The following is a 24,958-nucleotide window of genomic DNA, read 5'->3' as shown; positions in this document are numbered from 1 at the left end:
CACGCATAGTCTTGTGACTCACTGGCATAGGAAAACATGTCCACATGAGCCCAGAGTAGAGACACACTCACACACACACGTGCATATCTGAAACGAGGGTCACAGCCGGACAGGATGTCCTCCTGTCAGTCTGATTTCAGCCAGTACCCTTTCCAATCATTTGTGTGTAAAATCTCGTCTGCTCTTAGTGATGTCTCTCCCAGATTACGTGGGGCTCCAAGAATGAGGAAACAGTCCAGATAAAAAAGAAATTTAAGACGCACAAACAGCAGATAATATCGCATACCGACCTCACTATTAGTGAAAGTGAAAATATATAAATAATGCAAAAAAAAAAAATCAGCAAGAGAGAGTTTGGTAATGGAAAATTCCCTGCAATGAAATGAAACAGTAATTTAGTGGAGACACGCCTGAATGAATTAGCATTTATTAATTGGTTCTCATAAACACAATGTGTGTGTGTGTGTGTGTGTGTGTGTGTGTGTGTGTGTGTGTTTGGAGGTGCGTTTAAAATATCTATTTTTCATAGGAAAAGTGTCTCAAATATTCTGTCAGATTGCTTAGTGATCACCCCGTACTTGGGAGAAGTCCCAGCTTCTCACTGGGGAACTTCACCTGCATACAAAGCACTTGGGGTGGAGAGGGGGCCCCCTTGGACCAAAAGAAGGAAGCCCCTGGGATGTTTCCAGGCTGAAACCAGCGGGGCTGTGTTGGCAGACTCTGAGACGCTTAGGGACGTCCAGCCGGTCCCTCTGGGGCACAGGGCTGCTGGCTGTGCTGGCTTCCAGCACCCTCCTGTTCACGCAGCAGTTGCACTTGGCCATCTCAGGAGGAGCCTGCTGGGCTCACTGTGCAGGGATGTGTTTCTTTCTCTGTGTTCACAGTCGGTCTCTCTTCAGCTCCTAGTGTTCTGAAGCTTCTATATTCGTCAGTCCATAAGGGGCTGAGCTCCCAGTTGTGAAGAGAAAGCTCAGAGCCCTGTGGTTCTGGGTACACAAGGAACCAAAGAGAACAATGTCGTTTAAGAATAAAAAGATGATGTTAAAGGTGGGGGAACAGGAATGTGCCCCTGGGTGAGACTGCACCTTCTTTTGTTGTAGTTGAGACTCTGGGGGGGAGGCTGATTCCCTTCAGAGAGAGAACTGAGGGGTGTAAAGCACCTGTGAACAGATGAGACCACCCCCCAATTCCCTGGATTTTTTCTGGGTTCACCCTGAAACACCTTAGCCCAGGCTGTTTGCAGAGGGGCTGGAAGAGGTGCAGAGAACCCCAGTCCAGGCTGGTCTGGCTCATCCAGCCCACGGTCAGTGGCCCGGTGGAGTCTCTGGGTCAGGGGCATGGGCAGAGCACCCACCCCTCCTTATTTATCCGGGGTCACTGCATTTGCACGTAACTCTTTGAGTGTTCGTAATTATTTCCTCTGGTCCAGAGTCAGGGTCCACATGCCTGTTTGGGTTTCTGAAAGCCCCTCCAGTCCCCTGCCCTGGCCAGGTGGGACACGGTGAGAACACATCTCTCACAGGGGCCACACACCAGAGCACTCTTCATGGGGCACAAGTCATATCACTGAGTCTGCTCTATGGTGACTGTAGCTCCCTCCCCAGGAGTGTCCTTCCTGAGGCCTGTCCCCCAGGGACATTTGCATCTCTGTTTGATGCCTGAGCATCTTCCTTAGTCATGAATGCCACACGAGATGCGAGGTATCGCGAAGGCCCAGAACAGCCGCTCCAGCTCTGCCAATGCCGCTTTTATACCCAAAGGAAGGGCTGCGCGTGCCCTGTGCTTGTGAGTCCTCCAGCAGTGGGGTGTGCATGTGATCCGCCAGCCACAGGCCTGGGCCTGTTGGGAGAGCTGGGTCTCAGGACTCCCAGGCAGGAACTGCCTTGACTCTCATGGGGGATGGAACCGCTGCTCAGAGAGGCTGATCCGACTTCTGCTGCTCCCTTGCCCCCTCCCAGAGCCCAGCTCATCACACCCTTGTAGCAACAGGTGGATTTTTTGCACCTGCAACTCCACCGGGAGCCCTTGGTGACAAGGCACAGGGCCTGTACCAACAGCGGTGACAGACGGGGCCTTCTCTCAGCTTTGTTCTTTGGCAATGGCCTCAACTCTCCACGTCAATTAAAACAGCCCCCTTTCAGTGCTGGCCCCTATCCCATGCCGGTCCTGGAGTCACTGTGAGGGGGATGGAGATGAGCAGCCCCCAGGAAAGGCAGATGGGGCTCTCTCTGAACACATCTGCCAAGGCTGTCGTGTTCCCACCTGCACTGCAGAAAGGCAACTCTCCGCGGGCACCCCAATAAGTCACAGGCCACAGAGGGACTTAGTCCTGGGTGTCTCCAGGCCACGTGTCACCTCTCTGCAGGGCCCGTGTCAGAGACTGATGGGTCAGTGGGGGGATGAAATCAGCTTCAGAGTCACTGGGAGGAGCCCACGAAGTCATGAATGAAGTCAGGGGCCGTGACTGGACACACTGCCCAGGCAGCGAGTGGGCACTTGTGGTGCTGGGTCCCAGCTACCCGAGTTCAGGCTCCATTGGTCTGTTGCGTCCTTGGGTCCATCCACTCAGGTTCTAACCCAGTTCTGTGTTCCTGCCCAGTGAATTGAACTTGTAACATTGGTGGGAGCCGATGGCATTTATTATGTGACAACACTTCTGTGGTCCAAGCAGACAGCTTGAAGGAAGAAAATGTCATGCCTTCCACCCCTTCTTTTAACTGTGCTTCCTCCTGCCTTCGGCCACACTCATCAGCTTTGTCTTCCCATCGGATCTCCTAAGTGGCCTTGGAGTGGCCTGAGTACTTAGTGCTGATGAGTCCCGTGGGACACGCTGTTGTTGTCAGACCAGCACAGCAAGGAGGCCAGGGGAATGGCAAGGCGATGCTCAGCCTGCTGTCATCATGGGAACTGTGTATTCACACAGACTCAGGGCGCTCTGTGTGTTGTGATTCCCCAGCTTCTCCAAGACAGCAGGACCATTATTCCAGAGTACACTCCGGGAGTGAGGTGTCAAGAGGGTGATTTGTGAAGTCGCTGTGGATCAGGACCTGTGGCAGACCCCCGTTTCCGTGGGAGCAGGAGGGGCAGGCCTGGGCTTTGACCTTCACCCCGACCTTGCTGCTCTCTCCCTGTGTGACCCGAGGCAAGTCAACTTTCCCTCTGCCTTGAATTTTCTCATCTGTATAAAATACCAGGACAGTGCAGGACTTCCAGGAAGTCCTGAAAGTTGGACAGGACCCTCGCCTGGTGTATAGCACCTACTCAGGAAATTTCTGCTGTTACCGGGGGGTAGTCTCCCAAAGTCCCAGGGCAGATGCCCAACCCTTACATTTCCTTGATATTTCCTGTGAAACTCTCCGTGAGTAACTTGAAACCTAGCATTGAAACTTTGTTCCAGTTAAAATTTATGGCAGACAATTTAATATTCCACGTGGATGAAAGCAAAGGCCTCTGGCCCAAGGCTGTTGCCTTAAAGGAAAGGGTGGTGGGTCGAGCTGGTCCAGAGCCCGTGGCCGTGATCAGCAGGCCACGTGGAAAAGCACTTTGTATTTCATTTTACCAGAACATTCTAGAATTGGTCTTGGAAGAAGTTGAACCAAAGAGGGTGCAGCTCTCTGTGTGCAGCTAAGACAGGAAGATTTGTTCGTAAGTGACTCAGAACCACACTTTTATTTTTAAAAAATTAAAACCCACTCACCTTCGATTTTCTTCTGTTCCCTCCCCAGCCCCCGTCTTGTATTTCCCAACTTTGTGCAACAATCACCCCACTTTGGCCCAAGAGCCTGTGACGAGCTGAGCACCACACTACCAGCCCCAGCTCTGTTTTGTTCTCCAGCACTGAGATGGCTCTGTGTGCTGCCACAATAGAGGTGGCAGGAAGGGGGTGTCCTGGCATCTGGCTGTGACCTCAAGGTGGGAACCAGGGGGAGTGAGGCTGGGAGGGAGGCTGTCGGAGAGGACTGCTAGGAGCAGCTGCAATCTGAGGGCCAGTGGTTCAGTTCAATTTAACCGGCCACCTGCCGTGTGCAGGGTGCCATGCAGTCATGGTGGATGATGGTGACAGGCGCCTTCAGGGGCGGCAGCTGGAGTCTTGAGAGTCCCTCTCAGGTGGACAGACCAGCACCAAGAGGGGAAGGGATCAGACCAAACTAGCCGGTGCAGGGCAAGGCCTGGAGTAACACCCTGGTTGGCGGGTGCACAAAGCCATTTATCTGGAAGCCACCCCGGATGTCCACACTGGGGCCAATGCCAGATAAGCCTTGCTCGGCCTTGAGCCTGCTAGGCCCTGGGGCGCTCCCTGCTCCAGACAGGCAGCCTGTGAGCCTATAGGATTGGCTGGCCCCATGACGGGCTCCACTGGCTCTGGGCCAGGGTGGCTAGCTGGCCCAGAACCAATGGAACCAATGGAACCAGCGGGGCCAGCTAGCCTGGCAACACCGAACAGAGCTGTAGATGTCAATGCTGGGGAAACATGTCACCTCTGCCAAATAAAAACGCTTGCTGGACATGCCTGAGCTTAACGCCCGTACCTGTAGAGGTATGCAGACCACAGACGGCCATCTGGTCCTCCTATCTCTTTGACAGGGTGACAAGTCCTGGGTCCTTGCAGTCTCCATATTCTGTGATGATATGACAGTGTCCATACCAAGAAGTCCCAATTTCCCCCCATGGTCCCCTCTCCTGCTGGCCACAGAGCTGTCTGGACAGGTGCCCCTAACTGGGCCTCGGGGGCACCCTCTCTGTGGGACCAGCTCTCGGGAGTCCTGCTGGCAGTGACACATCTGCTGTCCTCAGGGCCTGGCTGGTCCTGTCGGCTAGAAATGTCCATCTCCCTGGGGGGCCCGAGGCCAGGAACACATCGTGCCCTGCCCACGCTGCTCCGTTCCCACCTGGAAGTCACTGTCTGTACCGCAGCACACACACGGTTGCTCAGCATCCTCTCCCCACATGATGGTGCCTGCCTTGCCAGGGAACCTCTGTGCCCCCTGATGGCTGCACCATCAGGGTCAGACACACTGGGTTTGAATTCTCTTCAACCGCTGACACTTGAGTGGCCACAGTGATGTGGACTCACAGCTCCTGCCTCCGGGGGCTGCTGGGGACGGACTGAGCTCATGTTTGTGAGATGCCTCGCGGCAGGTGCCCCGCACCCAGCATGTCAGCCTAGGCCCTGGCGAGCCCTCTTCTCCCCACTCCCCAGGGCCCAGCGCTTTATTTCAGGCCTGTTTTGCCCTCCACGTTGTGCAGGCCCCTTACCTCCGTGGCTCTCACGTTCTAGCCTCACGCTACCTGAGCGCCTGGGAGGACATCCCTCATACTTTGAGAGCTTTGTGGGCTCCTGTTAACCACAATGTGCAGCTGCACCCAAGTTGGTATGGGCCAGGCAGGGGCGCAGACACCCAGAGCCACGTGCCCAGACCCCACAGCGACCTGGCAGAGCAGGGCTGCTGCTGACCCCGGGTTGCCTTCAGAGCACATATGGGCAGAGTGAGGGCTGAGCAGGCCGGGGATCATAGGGGCCGTCACACCTACTGACGGGGACTGGGGAAACCTGCACATGTGCACACACGTACACGCATGTGCACACGTGCGCACACACCTATCCAACACACGCACAGTACTCACACATGAGCACATGAGGAAGACTTTACAAAGTCTATGTGCACAACACTGATTATTGCAAACTGGTGTCATGAGGGCTTCGTGAATTCAGTCGAGTGTTTGTGTAATTTCAGGAAATGTGAGCAGGGATGCTCGTTGGTGTAACAAACAACAGCAGTGGCAGGAGGACGTACACTTGTGGATAAAGTCCTTTGAGGGGAGAGTGTCATGTTGTCTGTTTAAGGACCACCACTGCATGAGACCGGCCCCTAGGACATCAGATTTGATGGAGCCACTCATTCCAGCCTCCGCCACATCCAGCCTGGTCTGTGGTGTTCTTGGCAGAGCACTGTGTCACCTTCCAGGTGCCCATGTTCTGACCAGGGCCAGGACAGCTGGTGTTGATGTGAGGCTGGCATTGTCTGATGTCACATGGTGGCCGTGTGGAATGATGAGCTGTACACGCCTGCGTCAGAGGCAGCCGGAGCATTTCCATCACTGATAACTGAAAAGGGCCATGCCTCTCACCTCCTTTCCAGGCACGTGTGTTAGTCCCTTAAGAAACGCAGGCTTTGTGGTGCTGTAAGGACACACACAGGACCCCGATCTCCTGTTACTGAGCGTCCACGTGCCCATCACACCTAGTGCAAGCCTCCCCTCTGTCTCACTCCTAGCCTCTCTGGTGCACATCTGGGGCCATGACGCCTCCTGTGATATTTGCTCTGCAGATCACCCTGAAGCCCCCTCCCACCACCTTCCTCAGCTCGGCCTGTTACTACAAAACACCACGGACTGGTCAACTTAAACAACAGGCACTTATTTCTCACAGCTCTGGAGGCTGGACATCTGAGGTCAGGGTGCCTGCATGGTCAGCACCCCTTCCTGGCTGTAGACGGCCTTTTCTTGCTGTGTCCTCACGTGGTCTTCCGCGGTGCCTGTGCCTGCAGAGAACTGCTATCTCTCCCTCTCTCAGAAGGCACTAACCCCTCCATGGGGCCCACCCTACAACCTCATCGAACCCTGATGACCCCAAGGGCACCACCTCCCAACACATGCCCCCTGCAGTTAGGGCTTCAACATGTGGATTTGGGGGGATGTAACCATCAGCCCATAACACCACCCACAGAAATAGTGATTTATTTTTCTCCTCAGTGCACAGACCACTCGGTTCGTTACCCAAACGCTCTTCTTCCCAGCCCTCTACGTCGTGTGACGACCCCACTCATCCCTTCCTGGCCTGTTTGTCCTGGGTGGGTGCTCAGTGTGGACCCTGTGCCTGGGTCCCCTGTGGTCTCACTGCAGCTCATAAAGGGTGTCCTGGTGTCCGCCCACCCCCCACTTCCTAAAGGAGCACCTGATTCCTCCCCCGACCACTGGCATGCCCACACTTGCCACAGGACCCTGCGTGATCACTCACGGCACCTACATTCAGTCACATGGGTTGTCACAATGTGCTGTCACTCATGCAGACACCCCCCTGGCCACACAGGCCTTGAGTTCTAACTCCCGGTCGCTTCAAGGGGCATCAAGCTTTGCACCCAGTTCAGCAGTGAACACGTGCGAGCCCCCAGGAGGGTGGGCAGTGGCTGTGGACTCTGCAGACCAGGGAACACAGGCATTGCTGCAGGTGGGGTGCGAGCCTGCTGGCCAGGGGCAGGACCCAGCCGGTGGCCCAAGCCCGGAGTCAGCTCTGGGAGCAGGGACAAAGACAGCAACGGGAAGACAAGGGGGTTGGGGTCACGACTGCTGTGGGCTCTGACAGGCAGGCGCAGATGTCCTGGTGCCTGGGCCGTGGGCCCTTGCTCGGCACACACACAGGTGTCGATTTCTGTGTCCCCTTCGCCCCTCTTACCAGATCCACCATCCACTTACTTCGTCCTGCTTGGCTCTGTGTTCTCTTCCTTAGGGACAGCCATGGGATCACTCTGCATGAGCGAGAGGGTCTGCACCGTTGAACGTTCTGGTTTCTCTCCTTTCCCAGACTGATGATTTTCCAGAACAATCCTAGAGTCCTGTTTGTACTTCCTTTCAATCCAATCATTAACTGGCATTTGCAGGCAGATGGCTGGTGTGCAACCCGGGGAGGTCCCTTTACGACGCCTGACCCTACTTCCCACTACTTGCATATGTGAGCTCGGGTCCCAGCCTAGTCTGTTCCCAGCCTCCATGCCTGTGCCATGCAGTGGGCCTCCCTCGCACATGCGCAGTCAAGTCTCACCTTGTCCACCAGGACCGCCTGATGCCCTCCCCTGTGGTGGCTGTCCCTCGGAGGCTCTCTGTCCCTCAATCCCACTTGGGTCCAGTTATCTCATCGTGTCACGTGAGGTCCTGCTCAGAGCCGAGTACAGTAAGAACTTGGTTCTCACCCTCTCCCCAGCACATCACACGAATCCCACATACAATGAGGGCTTCACAAGTGTCCACGGTAGCAGTTTTCACGTAATTGTACAATAACATGTTTGGCTCTTCTGCCAGTGGACCTAACTTTATGTCTGAGCTTTATTACAAAGCACATGTGTTTCTCCCATGTCATGTTGCTGTAATTCCTCTTCTGTTTTCTTTATAAAGAGTGGCCACTAAGGGGCTGAGGAAACACCTCCCCGGTGCTGGGGCGTCTTTCTGTCCTGGGCTCAGATGCAGGGCAGTGAGATGGGGCAGCAGTGACCACTGAAGTAGCAGATTGGCTGGTCTAGGCAACTCTGACCTGACAGGGGACCCACTCTAGGTGTCGGCTGGGCAGCGTAGCCAATCACATTTAGGGCAGAGCGCCTGTGAGGACCAGCAGTTACAAGATTCTGTAGGTTGGGACGGAAACTGCCCAAACAATGTCTGGCACATGGTGCATACACAGCAGATACTCTGTGAATATTTGGTAAAAGAAAGAGCCCTCCTTTTAATTTGCTCAGCACAGTGCTTCTTAGTGTGGTGTCCACTCCAGCATCAGGACATCCCAGGGCTGTCAGCACTCATGGAGCCTGGAGTCAGGATTGTGCTGCAGACCAGTAGGTGGGAGGTCCGGCCACAGGTCTTCAAGCCTTCTGGGGACACAGCCCTCCCACTGACGCAGCACCCTGCTCCCGGAGACCTCAGGACTGGGGCAGACACAGATGCAGCCTTGGGTTGGCCCCTAGCTGTGCACAAGCCACAAAACCTCCAAATTGTCATCTTCACGCACAAAACGGGGCTCAAAGTGCCAGCCCAGCTCTTCGTACAGTGTGAAAACCTGTTCCAGATCCGACCAGTGGCTATTTGTTGAACTGAGTTAAATTTCAGAATCACTGGCCTGACAGCACTTTGAACGGGTTTGGCAAATGTTAGGTGGTTCATGGCCAACCTTCGGACTGGGTCCAGAACGTTCTGAGTGGGGGAGAAGCCTATAAGCCTGGTGGCCTGGGGCCCAGCCTCTGCTGATGTCTGAACACTCTTGCATTACAACCTGGCACAGGACACTGGCTCAGGAGTAGACAGCAGGCTGCTGACTCTGTGGGGAGGGGGTGACGTGAGAGAGGCGGGCTCACCGACAGAGGGCCGCAGTGACAATGTGCCACCAGCTGAGGGGTTAGAACACCTGATTTTCACCCTCTTCCAGCTCCGAGGGCTGGAAGACCCAGAGCAGGTGAGGCAGGCTGGGTTCCTTCTGTGGCTGAAAGGGACGGTGAGCTCCAGGCCTGTCCCCCAGCTCCTGGTGGCATCTGTGGTGACCCTTGGCCTGTGGCAGCATGAGTGCAGCCTTCACATGGTGTTCTCCCTGTCTTTGTGTCCAGTGTCACCTGCACTTAAGGACAAATGGGATTAGAGTCCACCCTAATGACATTCTCTTCACTTGATCTTCTGTAAAGACCCTTTATCCAAATGAGGCCACATTCAGACACACTGGGGACCAGGATTTGAATGTGTGAGATTTGGGGCACACAGTCCAACTCAAAACAACCCGTGTGTTGCATGTTCTTGGTCTTGCTCAGCTCTCCAACCAGCGTCAACAGGCTCTCAGTGGGTTTGGGTCCGAGGGACACCAGCTATGGGAGGCTCAGTCTGGAAGTGACCAAGGGGAAGCTCACGTATTCTCTGGAGCCTTTCCTGTTGTGCCACCCCAGAGCTCCACAGAGGAGGGCACTCAGCTCCCCAAGCCCAGGGCCCACGGAAAAGAACTTCACATTTTTACCATGAAAATAAAAATGACAAGCGAGTGGATAAAAGGACCAGAAAGCTTTCAGGTGTGCCATGTCCAGAACCCATTCTGCCCAGTCCAGCATCTCTTCCCCCGTCTGCCAGGGTGGCCCCAGCCAAGATGGCACCGGGGTCCCCAAGGACCCTGGATGTGGAGTAAACGGCGACTGAGGTCAGATAGTGTGAGCCCGAGCTGTGCCATTAGATGGGCCATCTCCCTGTCCTGCAGGCTGTGTCTGTCCCCCTCTGTCCCCTCCAGCTTCCTTAGGCAGCAGCAAGAGGCTTTTAAGTATAATCCTCTTTGCAAAGGTGTCACATTCCAGGAATGTGCCTTCAACAGGTGTGGGAACCACAGATACGCAGTTTTGTCACAGATTTTGCTCGATGTGTCAGGCTTGAAATAGCATTTCTTCATTTGTCCCTGTGTCACTCCTGAGGACTTGCAGGCCCCCTGCCCACTCCCTGCCCTGAGAGCTCTGCACCTCACACACACATGCATGGACACGCAGACACATACAGACACACACAGACACGCACACACACAGATGTGCACACACAGACATGCACACACACCATGGGTGTCCCATGGGGTTGTAGGAAGAGCTGCAGGAGACAGTGCCTGTGAGTGGATTTAGACACTCTCAGGGGTTATTGACGTATACCTTTCTCAAGGGCAAGGACTGTGTCATCTGCTCAGAAGCCACCTGCACGAACAGCCTCTGGAATATTATTAGACACAGCGAAGGTACTCACTCAATTGACATCTAATGAACTGAAAACTGCTTCAGTATAGGCCCCTTTAAAAAAAAAAAAAAAAACAGCACTAGTATTCTCAGGCCTCTGGGCCCAGAGGGAGTGGTCTGTGCAGACTCTGTGCTCCTCAGTGCAGTGTAGCAGGCGCTGGCACACCTGCATTGCCACTTCCACTGTCCCCCAAACTCAGGGGTCCCACTGCCTGGGCTGGAGTCTGGGACATCTAGAAACTCAGTGGGAAGGAGCCGGGATGGATAACCTCTAGGGGACCTCCATCCAGCAATGGAAGTCGGTGTTTAATCAATTAATTAATGCTTTCATTATTTATTTGTTGACCATCCACTGAGTGGATATAAACTCTGGGCAACCAGCAGAGGAGCTTTTTAAAAATTCAGGTTTGGGGATACCATGCCCAGAGATTCTGATTGACCTGATGAGAGGTAGAAAGTGACAACTAGCCGGGCTGGCAGCAGCCAGGGTGGGAAGCTCAGCTCTCCTCCCTGAGGGAGTCAGAAGGGACACTGGGCAGGCAGAGCACTGGCCCAGAAAAAGGCCTTGGTAAGTGAGATTCAGATGGAGTGCTGTTCAGGACAGTGGGGGAGGGAGGGGACAGTGGTGGGGGAGGGGACGGTGAGGGGATGGTGGGGGAGGGGGATGGTGGGGGGGAGGGGGATGGGGGAGAGGGAAGGTGGGGGGAAGGCGGCGGTGGGGGGGCCGGTAGGGGTTCTGAGAGTTGGTCCAGGAAGGCTTTTCTTCTGGGGTGCATGCAGGGGACAGTGCAGGATGAGGGTTAGCCAGCCACAAAGCCATATCACCTCTTCAGGAAGGGGGGAGGGAATGTGTTCAGTTTGGGAAATGGGGACAGAGGAGAAAGTGGCCCATCCTGGGCTTGGCCTACTGGTATAATTTATAGGATCTGAGAAAGCTTGCAGAGGTCTCCAGAAATCTTTGAGACTGCCCCAAAGGGAACCTTGCCATGGGACCCTTGGCCTTGGTGACCCCCTGAGTTGTCCAGACAAGGCAGGGCCTCTCCTCAGGGACACTTTGCTTAAGGGGCTCATAGGCCTATTGATATTTGCAGCAGCTCTATCCCCCGAAATCCACTGGGCGTAGGCATCCTGGGAGAGAGGTGACAGGGTTAATCTAAGGGCTGGGGGAGGTGGAGAAAGGCCTGGAAACCAGGGAAGCCAACCAGATTAATAGAGGAAGAGAGAGGGGGGCAGACCATTAGGAAGACAAAGAGAAAATCATGCTGTCGCAATAGAAACGGAAATCTAATATCAACTAGGGAAAAATAAATGGAGATTAGGGCAAACAAATTAGCTTTAATGGGTTCAATGCTAATACAAGAATAACAGCGAGCTGTGAATGCCTTTGAGGGGAGAGGAACCTGAGCAGTCATGCAGGCAATAAAGATGGTGCTGGGAGCGGGACAGGCCAGCTGATGGCAGAGGGAAGGAAAATCTCCGTGGGGTGAAGGGTGGGAGACGTGGTGGGAGGGTTGCTATGTGTGGCTGGGCAGGGACTGGGAAGGGAAGGGGCTGGGAGGCTATGAGCATGGCGGAGGAGGGAGATCAGCAGGGGTGGAAATCAAAGAGAGCAAGGCAACTGTAAGAGACAGGACAGAGGATAAACCAGGGGCAAAGGCGGGGAGACTGGGGATAAACCAACATGGAAGAGGGGCAACTGTAACAGAAATAGGTCCGTTCTCTCACTAAAGAAATCAGAAAAAGGGAAAATTAGGCCCCAGCAAAATGAACCCTGGTGAAGATTTTGAAGTGGGCTTTGTTTGGAAAGTAGCTCGCATGGTGGAGGCTTGAAGAGACAGTCGCTGCAGGTTACCAGTGTGTCACCTGTGAAGTAGGCCTAGTGTGCCCCCTGCAAGGACTGTTAGGAGAATCCAACCTGGCTCCAGAGTGAGCACGCAGGTGTGCATTCTAAACGCTGACTCACAGGGCGGGGACTGCATACTGACAGTAGCCTTGTTCCCTCCCCCTTTCCCCTCTTTCCTCTTCTTTTTTGTCCAACATTGCTGCTTCCCAGCTATAAGCCACCTAGAGGAAGGTGCATTGTCCACCTCTGTGCACCTCCCCCCATCAGCACTCTCACTATTCAGGATAGAAGACCGGTGGCGCTTGCCTTCCACCCTCAGACTGATCCAAGAAGACTTCTTATCCTGTTGCTCCCAGGATCCCAGGAGACTCTCTGATTGGCCAGGACTCAGAGGGTAGCCCGCTGGGAGCTGAGGTGGGTCCTCGCAGCCTCATAGCCTATATGGCTCCTCACAGGGCCTGAGCCTGACACATGTAATGTTGATGTTGGAGCCTGAGGGAAGACCCAAGAGGACAGCCTCATCAGTGTTCCCGAGCCCTTGCAGGAGGGCAAGCCTCTGCTCCTGCCAGTGACATCTGCACCCCTCTTTAAACAGCCCTTGTCTAAGAGTCCTGCTCAGGGCAAAGAATGTGTGGGCTCCACTGAACTTGTTTTGGACAGACTTCCTTCCCTTCAGTAGTTAACTTAACCAGCATTTGCTGGGCACCTACTGTGCATTGCACTAGATATTAGGGTTCCACGATAGAGCAGCCCCTCACCCCTCAGGGGCACACAGAATAAATACACACTTACGTTCTGCTACATGTAATGGGAGAGATGTGCCCTGGCGTGGTTAAAATAAAGTACCGGAGACAACAGTCAGGAAAGGCAGGGAGGCCTTCCTATAGGAGGCAACTTCTTGAAACTAATTCAGCTATGAGTATAAATCGATCAAATCGACTTCTGGTCAGAGGAAAGCACGAACCAGGACATGGGGAAGAGTCAGACGCTGCCCCATCAGATTGAAGGCTCAGACAGGTGGGACATGAGGCCAGCTGGGCCAGCTGCCGCGGGCACCTTCCTCCAGATTTGCTAGCTTGGGCTTCACCATAAGGTGATGGTCCATGTCCCGAAAGGTTTCTTACACATGGAAGTGACATGGTCCGGTTTGGGTTTTAGGGGTACATGCAAGGCTGGGTGCAGGGGACTGGTCAGCCCCCATTCACCTGCATCCCAGAGTGTACGTCACTTAGATTTTCTTTGGTCACCTGGAACTAATTCCATCTCTCATCCTCACCCACATTCCTTAATACCACACCCTGCTGTCCTTAGCCCCTGTTCGAATGACAATGGCTTTTACTTGTGTGTGGACTGATCGCTCCATGAGGCAGGATCAATTCCATGTCATCAGTTCGAGTAAAGTGCTTGGCCAGGAACAGAAACTCCATAGACAAGTGTCGAGTGGAGAAACGAGCACATGGGTGTGTACATGCTGGAGTGGCTGGACAGTGCTGCTTAGGTAAATGTTTAGGAGGTGAAAACGTCACGCTTTGGTGAGTGTTCCATATCGGGCGGGGAAGAAGCTAAAGGCAGTTAGTTAATTCGTGTGGCATATACAAATTGAACACCTAATATAATTAATATAATTTAACAGACATGGTCCTGTCCTTGTGGAGCTTTCAGCCTGGTGAGTGAAGAGAGTCACTGCTTGTACGTATAGCCATGCAAATAAATGTGAAACTGAAATGTGAGTGGTGCCATGCAAGAAAAGGCCACGGGAGCTGTGAGAACATCTGGATGGAAGCCCTAACCTGCTCTGTGGGGTGACACAGAGCCACCTGCAGGAAGTGACTGTGCTGAACTATACTGGGTGGTTAGGAGGTAACTAGATAAGACGGGGGGACAAGATTCTAGGTGGAGGAGACACACACAGCACTAGAGGTGGTGCCTGTTTGTTAGCAAAGAGGAGGTTTCTGATGGGAAGTGGAACGTAAAAGTGGCCAGGATCACCAAGGACAGCTGTGTGGAGTGTCCACAGCACCAAGATTTAAGAGGAGTCCGCGGAAATGGATGTAAGGGACACAGGGGAGCAGAGAAACTGTTAGAAGGAATCCACAGCAAGACTGAAGGTGTAAGGAACGAGAAGACACATTGTCATGGAAAGCCCTTTGAGAGGGAGGAACAAGTGCCTCCGTGTCACCAAGCGTCTGAGCACATGCTCAGCCTGAGGCACACAGCGAGCTGACTACCACATAGCAAGGAGGATATGAAGGAAGTAGGACCAGCAAGTAGGAAGACTTGTTGAGAAGTCTGGTTGGAAACTAGTCAGGGCAGGGGTATGTGTGTGTGTGTTGTGCATATGGGCCGGACGGCAGCACAGGTGGGGTTCACTGTGTTTGCAAATCCAGGGGAAGGACCTAGAAAGGGAGAGGTGAGTGATGTGACAGGAGTGGGGGACAGCTGATGGAGAACGGTTCCAGAACAGACAGGGGATGAGGGGGCAATGAGAAAGGGCTGCCATTTCCTCTCCAGTTCCCTTCAGAGGATAAGGACAAGCACAGTCAGCCAGTCGGGGCTGAAGCCAGACGTGGGTGCTGCTCTCAGTGTGCTGCCCCTTTGTCCTCGTCTGAGGGCCTGTGTGCCAGGTGACCCACAGCCTCACGGATACGGGAGTGCCCGGGGCGCAGACCTGGCTGGAAGGTGGAAGAGGTTGGAACACTAGGTTTATGCCATGGGGGACAGCTGGGAGGTCACATAGGGAGATCACAGCCTACAAGTGAATGTGCTGGGGACACAAGGCCACAGGCAGAGATGCCAGAGACAGGTGGCATTGTGCCCGCCACGCATTTGCACAGGGCCAAAGGCACTGCATGACTTAAAGGACACCCCAACTCCCACCCTCGTCCTGTCAGGACTCAGGTTGTCGTCACAACACTCTGGGGCTAAAGCAAAAATCCCCAGGTAGTCACATGGAAATTTTCACAGAACAACACCTGGGACCATTGTCACTTTAGGACAGATTCGTGAGAAGCCAGACAGCAGGGACAAGAGGAAAAGAACTGAGTCTAGGACTTGGGGTTCCTGTGTGAGGACCCCCTCACCAGGACTGCAGTGCCCTTACATGTGTGAAGTGTTCGTCTGTCACGTGTGTTATTCACTGAAGCATTACCTACAGTTTGTGACAGGTGCTGGGTACACAGGAGAACACACACAGGAATGTAAACAGATAAGGCCACTCATTGCCACCAGTGCTATGACAGACTTGTGCAAAGGACTGTAGGGCACAGGAAAACCATAACCACATCCTCAGGGCTTGGGTGTCAGTGACCGTAGCAAGGATTTTGGGCAATGAGACTCTCCCCTTCCATCGTCTGTACACCTCGAGGCCTGTAAGGGGTGAAGAAATTATCAAAGAAAGTCCTAAGATGTCCCCAAATAGTCACTTTTGCTACGTGTACATGTCTGGACAGCAGGCTGCACCGAGAGCTTTGCAGAGGCCCACATGTCCTCACCGTAGGGCGTGTGAGTCCTCACAGTCCCGGGAAGTTAGCAGCACCTGTTTGAGGACCTCCACAGTGTGGACCTGGCCAGACATCGTGTCCTCCTCACGCCCACGACCCTCCAGACCATGCAGAGGGCCTTTGCTGAGGCCCTCGTCCTGGTCCCCACCGTCCCCCGGCCCAACCAGGGGCTCCCACTCATGTCTCGCTTCCGGCCTCAAAGCCCTGCCATCCACAGCTGCGTGGAAAGGTGGTCAGTACGATGGGTGGGCAGCCCTCACGATGGCAGGAAGGAAGGTGGCACCCACCTCTGGGCATCTGGTGTGACTCACCCAAAGGAGTCCACTCCCGTACACAGGACACAGGAGGGACAGACGTCCTTCCATGACAGGGACTCAAGACAGAGGGGCCATCTCCATCTGCAGCCAGAGGCTGGCTCAGGCTCTCCTTCCTGCCCGTCCCCAGCCGCAGCAAATCTTCCATGTCTCAAGAGCGCCAAGACCCTGTGCGTGGGCTTCCTTCCTGACCAGATGTCTCCACTGCTCACCCCCTGGTCATCCTGCCACTATGGGTGCCCGAGCCTCTGGACTTACCTCTGGCGACCATATTGGCAGAAGACCCCCCAACTATTGAATTACATCCCTCCACCAAGGATTGTAACTCCCTCATGGGCCTGGTTTCTGGCACCCTCAGGGCTTTGTGCCTGATTCCGGGTGAGCACTGAGTACATTATGTTGAGATAAAAAGGAATGAGAATTGTAATATGCAAACAATAAGAACTATTGTTCTGGAAGAAGGTGAGCCTGGGGTGGGAGGTACACAAGTGGTTGCTTGTTCTCTTAGATTTTCTTCACCATCCGTGGCCTCAGACCAGTGGCGCGTCCCCACCTGGGACCATCTCAGACATAGGTCCTAGGTCCCGTCCCAGACCCGCCGATTCAGAAGCTCACTGTGCTCAGCAGCCTTTTTTTATCAAAGACCCTAAAGTCTGGGGGCCACTGTCCCAGTCGTAGGGCCAAGCTTGGGCTGTAACAGGCAACCATGTGACTATTTGAATTAGAAAACTTTTCTGTTTATACCAGATTTTCAGATAAGCACACACTGTCCAGTCTCACCTCCATCTTCCTATAGCAGCTGTTATGGGCTAGCAGATGGCCAGAGAGTCTGTTTAGCTGTATTCAATGGATGAAAACACTAAGGCTGAAAAAAACCCTGCTTTCCCAAATGACAAAATTAAAACAGATTGCGTCAGTGCAGGAATCTGGCCCCGTTCTCTGCACAGTCGCACAAGTCACTACAAAGCTGGTAAAATAAAGCAAAGCACCGAGAATTCGGAATTCAGTGGTGCGAACACGTCTTCCCCTTCACACCCACGCCAGCCGACCCAGTTAACAACATTTGCGGGGGGTCCAGGGGCTGGGTTCTAAGGGTCCTGGCCAGCCCTTCGAGAAGATAGAAGAAATTGGCCTTTACAGCGTCAATGGAGAAACAGGGGAGATGATTTTAAAGGCAAAAGACCCATTTCATGCCACCCAAAAGTGTTTGGGTTTTTAAACCTGTTGCCTATCTAGGGATGAAGAACCCCACCTGTGGGAGCCTCGCTCCCTGACACAAAAATCCTAGCACAAACACCTAAGCACGGCTGGAGGTCCTGGGGCCTCCGCTCTGGGAAATGGGAACAGAGCTGGACACCTGGGACCTGTCTGGGTTTGGGTAGCTGTCTGGCGCCCCCTTGTGTTCAGTGTGTGCACCCCAAAGAGCCAAAAGGCAATGGATGGAATGAGGGTCAAATGGCTACAACCACTGTTCAGGGACCAGCTTTGTTCAGTGAGGAGACAGCGGGATGCTCTCAGGGCACGGGCCACTTCTCAGCCATCTGGTGGCACTGACGGCCCTCCAGATGGGGACAAGCTGCCTAGAACAGGAAGGTGGAAACTGTGCCCAAGCTCCCCAGGAAGACGGGTCATTGTGTCCCTCCTGCTATGTTTGCCCGAAGGGCTTTTCCTTCTGACTTAGTGCCCAGGCCACAGGCTTTTGGCTTTTTTTTTTTTTTTTTTTTTTTTTTTAAGGGAAATTGACTGTTGTGCTGAAGACAGCTTGGGCCCTGAGGAGACGCTGCATGCAGTTCTGAATGAGCTAAGTCAGTGGGCGTTAATGGGCACGGTGTGCCCAGCAGAGGCCATTGACAGTCATTAATGGGCTCATGCAGAAGGCCTGGCTCTCCCTTACTCCCGCCTGCCTGCTCCCCCGACTGCCACCCCCAGGGCCCCACCATCGCAGCCAGTCACCACATCCTGGCCTGCTGAGAACAGATGTCCTGATGCCCAGACCATGGTGCCAGTGGCTTCTGAGCAGAGCCCACATCAGGCAGTAGGGCCAGTGGAAACCATAGGTCCTGGCTGGGCCTGGCTGCAATATACACATGCTGAGTCACATGGGTCCTCTGGGTCGAGCCGCTAAAACGCTCTGAGCCCCGGTGTCCTCATCAGAATGGCGATCTCAGTCCCTGCCAGCCTCAGCCTGGGGCTCCCCTGCCCAGGACGCTTTTGTCCCTCTCCCTTCACTGAGTTACCTCTTACTCTCAGTCTCAGTGTGAACTTCTTTTGAAACTCTTTTGTGGTTCCTGAGTCTGGGCTTTGTCCCCTCTGTGGGTCCACACCCCTGTGCATCCCCTACCCCAGCAGCGGTCATGTGGTGTGTTAATAGGCTGTTGGTGGTCTGGCCCCCACTTTGATAAACCCATGAGGCAGGGGCAGAGGTTACCCCGCCATGCTCTGCCCAGTACCCGCAGGCCTTCACATGCTGGCCTGCTGAGACGTGTGTTTGAGTAGGTGGGTGGGTGGCCCGCCAGCCTGACAATGGTGCTATCTTCTCAGGCCATGGGGGGCTGAACCAGCTGGGAGGCGCTTTCGTGAATGGCAGACCCCTGCCCGAAGTGGTGCGTCAGCGCATCGTGGACCTGGCCCACCAGGGTGTGCGGCCCTGTGACATCTCCCGCCAGCTCCGTGTCAGCCATGGCTGTGTCAGCAAGATCCTGGGCAGGTAAGCACGAAATTCACCACATTCCACCTCCTGCAGGTTCCATGACCACATTCCATCACCACACAGCCACCTCCCTCCCGTGACCTGGGACCAGAGAGGGTATGGGGTGCCTCTGGAACTCGGCCGCTGCTTTCAGTGTGCCCCTGACCTCCTTTCCACCCTTTCGTTTCTCCCTACCCCCTTGTCTGCTCACCTTGTGCCTCACTTTCCAGAGGCTTCTCTGCTCCCAAAGCAGGAGATTCATCCCTAAAGTCCCTGCCCTCTGCGGAGACCAAGGGAGATGGAGCCACTAGGCAGGGGACACACGATCATGACTGGCTCCCAAGTCGAACCACTGCACAAGGGGCATCTGAGTTCCTGCTTCTCAGACTGTAACCCCCAGAGCACCTTCCACAGAGCCACCGGGTGGCCTGATGGAACGCAGCCCCCACCCCCACCCCAACCTGCCACAGGCCTGGATGCTGGGAGCTTAATGAGATGACAGGTGACACTCATCATGGACACTAACCCAGAGCAGTATCTCATAGCCTTCCCTGCATGTTAGCATCACCTCTAGCTTTAATTAAATAAAAAGTCAAGGTTTAGGCCCCTGACCACACCCTCAAAGCAAAACCTTGGGGGGTGGGTCCTAGGTTTTATACAGAGTTGAGAATCACTGAGCAGAGATTCGGGGGACCAGGAACAGCAAAGTCCACCCAGACTGAGGCTGATGCAGCCTCTCCCATCAGAAGGGACCCTGAGGCAAAGTGCTGGGACCCCAGTCAATTGAGGGTACCTGCCTCCCTTCCCCAACCCACAATAGGATCCAGGGGTGCTCTGGTTCAGAGGGGCGAATGGGCTTGAGCTGTCACTGAACCTGGGAGCTCTGGCTTCCTGACTGAAGGACTTAGGGAAGAGTGTGGCTCTTGCTGGGGTCAGCAGAGGGGACCCGGGCTGGCCCACGTGTCCCAGAGACGAGCTGAGCTTTGGATGGTGGCAACAGTGTCAAGAGCAGAGGTTATTTCTTGTAGAGGAAACCAGAGTTTCCAGACCAAGGAGGGGAGGGTATCCTGGCGTGGCCATGGATAGCCAAAGCAGGTGTTTGGGAGGGAGACAAGGCTCAGCCTAAGGAGCTGGATGTGGCCAGAAATCCAGACGCGGCTGGGATTCCAGAGTCCGTGAGGAGTGGCCTCAACCTGAGCCATGTAACCTGCTACAAAGCGTGGGCTGGGGGACAGGGAGCAAACGTGACCCGGCAGACAGGGCAGGGGGCCCAGCCACCCCAGCTGGCCTCCTGGTGAGGGCTAAAAGCAGGACCGTCAAGGACAGAGTGAGTCACACTGTAGCCAAGAGAAGCGAGACAGAGGAAATGGCCTTGGTGAGGTGGCATTCACAGAGCATCAACATGAACTTTTCCTCTCTCAGAGGGGACTCTTCTGCCACATATGGTAGCCTCAGACACAGGAGGCTGGTCGGAGGGGAGGGAAAGGGGGAAGCAAGCGTCCAGGGGTGAGGTCTGGCTGGGCAGCAGCACAACCTGTCCATGTAGGAGACACAGCCACTGGACAGCAAGTGTCCGAAGCCAGCCCTGGGTGACGTCCTACTCCCAGAAGCCTCAGGGGATGAGGGCTGAGGGCTAGTCCGTGTCCGGAGACCCTCCTGCCTCCTGGGTAATCTTTGGTTTCTAATGGAGTAGGTACTACGAGACTGGCAGCATCCGTCCTGGGGTGATTGGCGGCTCCAAGCCCAAGGTGGCCACCCCCAAGGTGGTGGAGAAGATTGGCGACTACAAGCGGCAGAACCCCACCATGTTTGCCTGGGAGATCCGAGACCGGCTCCTGGCTGAGGGTGTCTGTGACAATGACACTGTGCCCAGTGTCAGCTCCATCAACAGGTGAGATGCAGACAGCAGCCAGGGGCCTGAGGGTCATGACAGACACCGGGGGAAGGCTGTGGCTTACGGGGCAGAGCTGGGAAGGGGCCTCGTGCCAGGAGCCCCGGGCACAGGGCAGGTGTTATATGCCTGGCTGTGCTCTCTGAACTTCCCCTCTTTACACTCCACAGTCTCTTTATTCAGTGAAAAAGCCCTCTTCTTCAATTGATCCTTTCTTAGGCCACAACCTGGCCCTCATTCAGGCATTCACTCATATGTTTGGCCATTTAGTTATTCAGTCACCACCTTACTCAATCATTTGCTCACACTCACTCATTCATACGTACACAATTCATTGTACTATGCTAGGCCCTGGGGACACACAATCCTTGGCCTGACAGAGCTCACAGTCACCTGGGAAGACACACACTAATCAAGTACCCACACACACAGTTGCAAAACTGCAGCTCTAGTCCTGCTCAGGACAGGAACACGAAGATATGCAAGCCACCACAGGGTGACTTGTTGGGGGAAGGTGCCTGAGTAAGAAACAACGAATAAGAGTTAACTAGCTGAGAAGGGAGTGAAAAGAGCTCTCAGACAGCACACGCAAAGGCCCTATGGCTCTTATACAAGAAGCTGAAAGACAGCCAGTGACAGAGAGGAGGGGAGCAGGAGGCTGGCTGGCATGGAACAGCCAGTGAAGGCCGCCGGGTGGGATCTGTCTGTGCAGGGGACACAGTGGGGTCAGGGTGCAGGTTACATGTCCTTGCCTCTGACCCTTGAGCGACGAGAATCCCATGGTAGTTTTAAGCAGGAGACTGACTTGCCTTTCAAAGAGTCCAGTCTGGCTGCTATAGGGAGAAGAGAACAGAAAGGTCAATCATGGATGGGGTGGGTGGTGGATGGCCTGGACGGTGGGTGGTGGTGCACAGGGGTGCTGGCAGCCAGGAAGCGGGGTCAGATCACAGCACCCAATGGTGGTTTGACAGTGGCACAAGGAGGCATTTCTGCCCTGACTGACCGATGGCACCACCATGAGATGGGAACCCCAGGATGGATCAGGTGTGAGGGGAACGTGGGGCTTTGAGTGTCAGGTGCCCTTGAGACACCCAAGTGGGGTTTCAAAAAGGCATTGGATGTGGGGTGGGGCAGCCAGCGATCCTGCTTCTTCCTCATGTCTCCACCGGCCTTTCTTCCCTTCCTCACAGAATCATCCGGACCAAAGTGCAGCAACCGTTCAACCTCCCCATGGACAGCTGCGTGGCCACCAAGTCCCTGAGCCCAGGGCACACTCTGAGTGAGTGCCATGGGGCCTGCAGGTGCCCACACCGGGTCCTACATGGGGTCTCATACACACCATGGGTGCACCGAGCCCTTCCATGGGGTAGGAGCCTGCTAGGCTCCCAGGGACCAGACACTGAGATATTCAGGGTGAAAGCATGTCATGCAGCCTTGACTGCAGAGTCCCTCCCACCAGCAGTAGGGGCTCTCAGGGGCAGGGGCTCCCCCACATCCTGACCCTGTCCCTCTCACACCCTGCAGTCCCAAGCTCAGCCGTGACACCCCCGGAGTCACCCCAGTCCGATTCTCTGGGCTCCACCTACTCCATCAATGGGCTGCTAGGGATTGCCCAGCCCAGCAGCGACGGCAAGAGGAAGATGGACGACAGTGAGTGTGGGGCGCAGAGGGCAGGTTGGGGTGCAGAAGCCCCCCTTCGGCCCAGGACTTCCTAGGCTCAGGGGCCAGCAGCGTGCAGCTTAACTGAGCTGGCCACAGCCCTGAGGCCCGAGGTCGCAATGGGTCCTTTCATCCCTGTGCAGCTGAGTCTGCTCCCCATTCTGGCCCAGGTGGGTGGAGGGTCCCCTGACAGCTTTGTCCCTGCCCGGGGATGCCAGGTGACCAAGACAGCTGCCGGCTGAGCACGGACGCCCGCAAACACCTCCGCACGGACACCTTCAGCCAGCACCACCTGGAGCCGCTTGACTGTCCCCTGGAGCGACAGCTCTATCCCGAGGCCTACGCCTCCCCCAGCCACACCAAAGGCGAGCAGGTGAGAGGCTGTGCAGGGTGCCGGGTGGTTGGCAGGCCTCTGAGGACCCCCAACTTGCCTACGGTCCTGCCATCAAAGCAGCCAGAAGTCCCCTCAATGGCTCCTCGGCACAAGATTCGTGCAGCTCTGAGCCTGACACAAGCTATTACGGGGGTGCTGGCACTCCCTCCTCATCCCCCCAGGCCTCTCACCTTCCCTCAGCCACACTGAGCTCAGCCCTTTCAGGGGACCCTGCCACCTGGCTGTGCCATCCCCCTCCCAGACGCAGGGTCAGGTCCTGCCGCCCGAAGCCTTGCACGGTGACCTCAGCCAGCACTTGCAGCCCCACCTCTGGCCACTCAGGCCTGCCCCCCATGACCCCGCGTGACTCAGGATGTGAGCATGCCCTTTCGTCATGCCTCCCTGCCCTGGCACACTGCGTGCTCTCGTGTACAGTGCCTTTCCTCCCGCTGCTCTGCCTGGAAAAATACTGCTCGGCCATTATGACTCAGCCGAAGCACAACCTTGCCCATCAGTGCTGCCCAAGCGTGCGTCCCTTCCCTCCTGGTCACTTGTCATGCTGGATCGCAGTCGTCTGGTGGACAGAGGTGTGACAACACAGTGGGAAGCATTTTGGGGCACTTAAAATTTCTGGCACCAAGCCCTGTGCCCGTTGGCAGAGATGCTCAGTAAGGGTGGTTTCAATGACCGAGCTGAGAAACCCACAGACGGTTGCAAGCTCCAAGGCCATTGTCACCTGCAGCGCTCAGGGCAGGTGACAGCTTGTCATGGGCTGGCTTCTGTGAGGCTGGCAGAGATGGCCCAGCAGAGTCCCTCCACTCTGACAGAGAACCCAGGACACTGCCTCTGGTAGTTACGATCTGCCAACTGCCACAAGTACCCCCCGCACCCCGCCAGTCAGCACCTCAGAAGTTTTAGGGTGCTGTCTGCCCTCCTTTCTTTGCTCACACTGTCATTGTCCAGGAGTGAGGCAAGCCCTTACTCCCTTAAGATCTGAGTAGGACAATGGCGCTGATACCACCCGTCGGCTGAACCATTGCTAGTGGCCATCTGGGCAGCTTGGCCCTTATTAGTACCCACAGCTGGGCAGGCAACCTACATCAGTCCTTCAGTCGGCCTGGGAGAGGGGTGCAGAGGGACAGCAGCTGGGGACAGGGCCAGCACACGGCTCCAAGGGACCTTGCCATGGAGGTCCTGGGCACCTGCTGGGCCCACACCTGAGCCCCCCAAGGGACCCTGTTCTGTGACAAGGAAACCAAGACCCTACCATGCTTGTATGTGCACAGGAAATCATGCAGTGAGTCACAGCTACAGAGATCTCTAGACCACTGGGCCCAGTGTCTCCGTTTGTGTGGAGATGAGCCAGGGCCAGGGAGGATAGAGAGCCCCTGGTGTCACTCAAACAGGCCTCCGGTCACCAGTGTTAGATGGGAACACTGAGGCCCAACATGTCCGTCAGGGTTCCCCCATCAGTCGTCTACTCCTCGTCCCCACCTGGCTTCAGGTGAGGGGGCAGGGACAGCCCTGGAGAGGTGCCTTCCTGACTTTGTGGCTGACAGTGCCGCCCAGGGGCACCGTGTTCTCCCACCTGGATGGCGAGGCTGTCTGGCTGGGGTGGGCGAAAACATGCCATCTTTTGGGCAGAAGCGGCCACTGTCACTCCCAAGTATAGTTAGGAGTGTGAAGTGCTTGTCCCTCTGTTCTTCAAGTGTATTAAGAAGCAGGCCGACAGATTGTGAATGTTACAGTGACAGAGACGAGAACCTGTCATGTGGCCGAAACAGTCATCCTATAGTAACTATTTACTGACCACACACGTCCCCAAGCGCTCTGGACTCAGTGCACCATGCTCACACAAACCTCACATCATCCTCATGCAGCAGGTCCTGCCAGCCATTGCACAGGTGACAAAGTCACGGCCCAGAGAGGTCAGGACATTAAGCTACTTGGCTGCTGGAGCAGAGCCAGGGTTCACCCAAGTTCTGTGGCCAATTCCAGTGCAGTGCCCGCCTGAAAGCCCGGGAGGTGGAGCTGTTCTGTGCGACATCACCAAAATGTCTGACTACATAGGTTTGGGGATTTTCACTGGGTTTGGGAGCAGCTATAGGATTTCAGCAGGTATTTTGGTATGGAAGCGACACATTCGTAAGGCATTTTAGACTTTCCTTACTCTAGAAA

The 24,958-nt window shown here is 55.1% G+C and overlaps 1 protein-coding gene across 8 annotated transcripts in view; it reads left to right on the top strand.

Moving 5' to 3' along the window:
- PAX8 (paired box 8) overlaps positions 1 to 24,958 on the top strand; it is a 47,330-nt gene that overhangs the window by 4,902 nt on the left and 17,470 nt on the right. For 5 of the 8 annotated variants that reach the window (XM_074332584.2, XM_019716530.3, XM_088795918.1 and 2 more), the window contains 5 exons: positions 18,710 to 18,875; positions 20,548 to 20,748; positions 21,939 to 22,027; positions 22,273 to 22,398; positions 22,626 to 22,780. In XM_074332584.2, the coding sequence (XP_074188685.1) occupies positions 18,710 to 18,875; positions 20,548 to 20,748; positions 21,939 to 22,027; positions 22,273 to 22,398; positions 22,626 to 22,780 (737 nt within the window). The remainder of the gene's footprint in view (positions 1 to 18,709; positions 18,876 to 20,547; positions 20,749 to 21,938; positions 22,028 to 22,272; positions 22,399 to 22,625; positions 22,781 to 24,958) is intronic. The other 3 variants (XM_019716533.3, XM_019716531.3, XM_019716532.3) reach the window with 1 other exon arrangement.

Source organism: Rhinolophus sinicus, chromosome 2, assembly GCF_057876585.1.
Source record: "Rhinolophus sinicus isolate RSI-liver-muscle chromosome 2, RSI-T2T, whole genome shotgun sequence".
NCBI classification, from domain to species: Eukaryota; Metazoa; Chordata; class Mammalia; order Chiroptera; family Rhinolophidae; genus Rhinolophus; species Rhinolophus sinicus.
This window is presented reverse-complemented; position numbering and strand designations above follow the sequence as displayed.